This window comes from Cicer arietinum, chromosome 6 (genome assembly GCF_000331145.2).
Source record: "Cicer arietinum cultivar CDC Frontier isolate Library 1 chromosome 6, Cicar.CDCFrontier_v2.0, whole genome shotgun sequence".
In the NCBI taxonomy this organism is placed as follows: domain Eukaryota; kingdom Viridiplantae; phylum Streptophyta; class Magnoliopsida; order Fabales; family Fabaceae; genus Cicer; species Cicer arietinum.
This window is the reverse complement of record NC_021165.2, coordinates 23460457-23462128: the sequence shown is the minus strand read 5'-3', so window position 1 is coordinate 23462128 and position 1672 is coordinate 23460457. Positions and strand designations below refer to the sequence as shown.

The 1672-nt window shown below is 33.6% G+C and overlaps 1 protein-coding gene across 1 annotated transcript in view; it reads left to right on the top strand.

The window, feature by feature from the left end:
* The window catches only part of LOC101502383 (shikimate O-hydroxycinnamoyltransferase-like), an 8875-nt gene extending 7406 nt beyond the window's left edge, over nucleotides 1-1469 (top strand). Inside the window, exon 3 of the mRNA XM_004506990.4 lies at nucleotides 300-1469. Coding sequence (XP_004507047.1) covers nucleotides 300-1187 — 888 coding nt within the window. The 3' untranslated portion in view covers nucleotides 1188-1469. The remainder of the gene's footprint in view (nucleotides 1-299) is intronic.
* The last annotated feature ends 203 nt before the right edge of the window (nucleotides 1470-1672 follow it).

The window sequence follows — 1672 nt, the reverse complement described above, 5'->3', positions numbered from 1 at the left end:
TATATATATATATATATATTCCGATCGTTCTTCTAATAAAACCCTTAACCTAAATCTTAAAATGTGAGTTCATCATTTGATGGATTTGATGTTGTTGAAGATTGAAATATAAATTTATTTAAAAATTTGAGTTATGAATTTGATAAAAATAAAAATTTTGTTGAAGATGATGACTAATTTTCTGAATTTTGTTTGAATATGATAATAAATATTTAGTATTTCAGTAAAAAAAAGTCCACTAGAACTTGAAAAGTATGGTATACAACAGTTTAGTGAAGTTTAATTAAGTATATGTACAGGTTACATATTTCAAGTGTGGAGGAGTGTCACTTGGTGTTGGAATGCATCATCATGTAGCAGATGGAATTTCAGGACTTCACTTCATCAATACATGGTCAGATGTTGCTCGTGGTTTAGATGTTTCCGTCCCACCATTCATCGACCGGACACTACTCCGTGCCCGCGATCCGCCTCGCCCTGCTTTCGAACACATTGAATACAAGCCTCCACCAATCATGAAGACTACTCCAAAAAATCAAGACACAGAAGCTACTGCAGCCGTGTCTATTTTCAAATTGACTTGCAAACAAATCGCCACATTGAAAGCTAAGTCGAAAGAAGATGGAAAAACAATCAATTTCAGCTCTTTTGAGATTTTAGCTGGTCATGTTTGGAGAAGCGTGTGCAAAGCAAGATCACTTCCTGATGATCAAGAAACCAAATTCTCTATCCCAATTGATGGGAGATCAAGATTGCAACCTCCACTTCCACAAGGTTACCTTGGAAATGTGATATTCACAATCTCAACTATAGCTATAACAGGTGATCTAATGTCAAAACCAACATGGTATGCTGCAAGTAAAATTCACAATGCATTGTTGCAAGCAAACAATGAATACTTGAGATCTTCTATTGATTATCTAGAGCTACAATCTGATTTAGGAGCTGTTTTAGGAAGTATTGATGCTTTGAAACGTCAAAATATTTTTATGAATAGTTGGAGTAGACTTCCAATCTATGATGCTGATTTTGGTTGGGGAAGACCTATTTACATGGGACCATGCAAAATTTGTGATGGATTGTCTTTCATAGTTCCAAGCTCAATAAATGATGGAAGTTTATCTGTTGCAATTTCTCTTCAACATGAGCATATGGAAGTTTTTAAGGAGTTGTTGTATGATATTTAAACAAACAAAATGATTGAACAACCTCAGTTGTTGCCATTTGGAACACCACTATGTTTCTGGTGGTGTTTCCTTTCCTAGTTTTTAAGTCTTTCTTTATGTACGTTCGGTGAACTCTATGCAGATGTTAATGACACTTGTTTATGCTTACAGTAAAATAGTTACATATTGGTGTAAGTCCTAGAGTTCAATGTATTGCATTTGAGTCTATAACTTGTATCATGCTATTTATTGAATAAATACCCAATTTGGTCCGTGATTTTGTAACTTATATCAACCTAGTTCTTCACTTTGTCAAAATTCCAAAAATGTTTGTAACTTTTTTCACCGTTAATCAAGTTAGTCCCTCTGTCAATATTAGTTAACTAACAATATTAAAGATTGATAAACTGACACATTAACTCCTACATAAGAAAATTTTTGGAACCTATTTGATACTTTTTGAAGTTGAAACGTCGTTACGTTTTCTCAACAATGTTGATGACTAA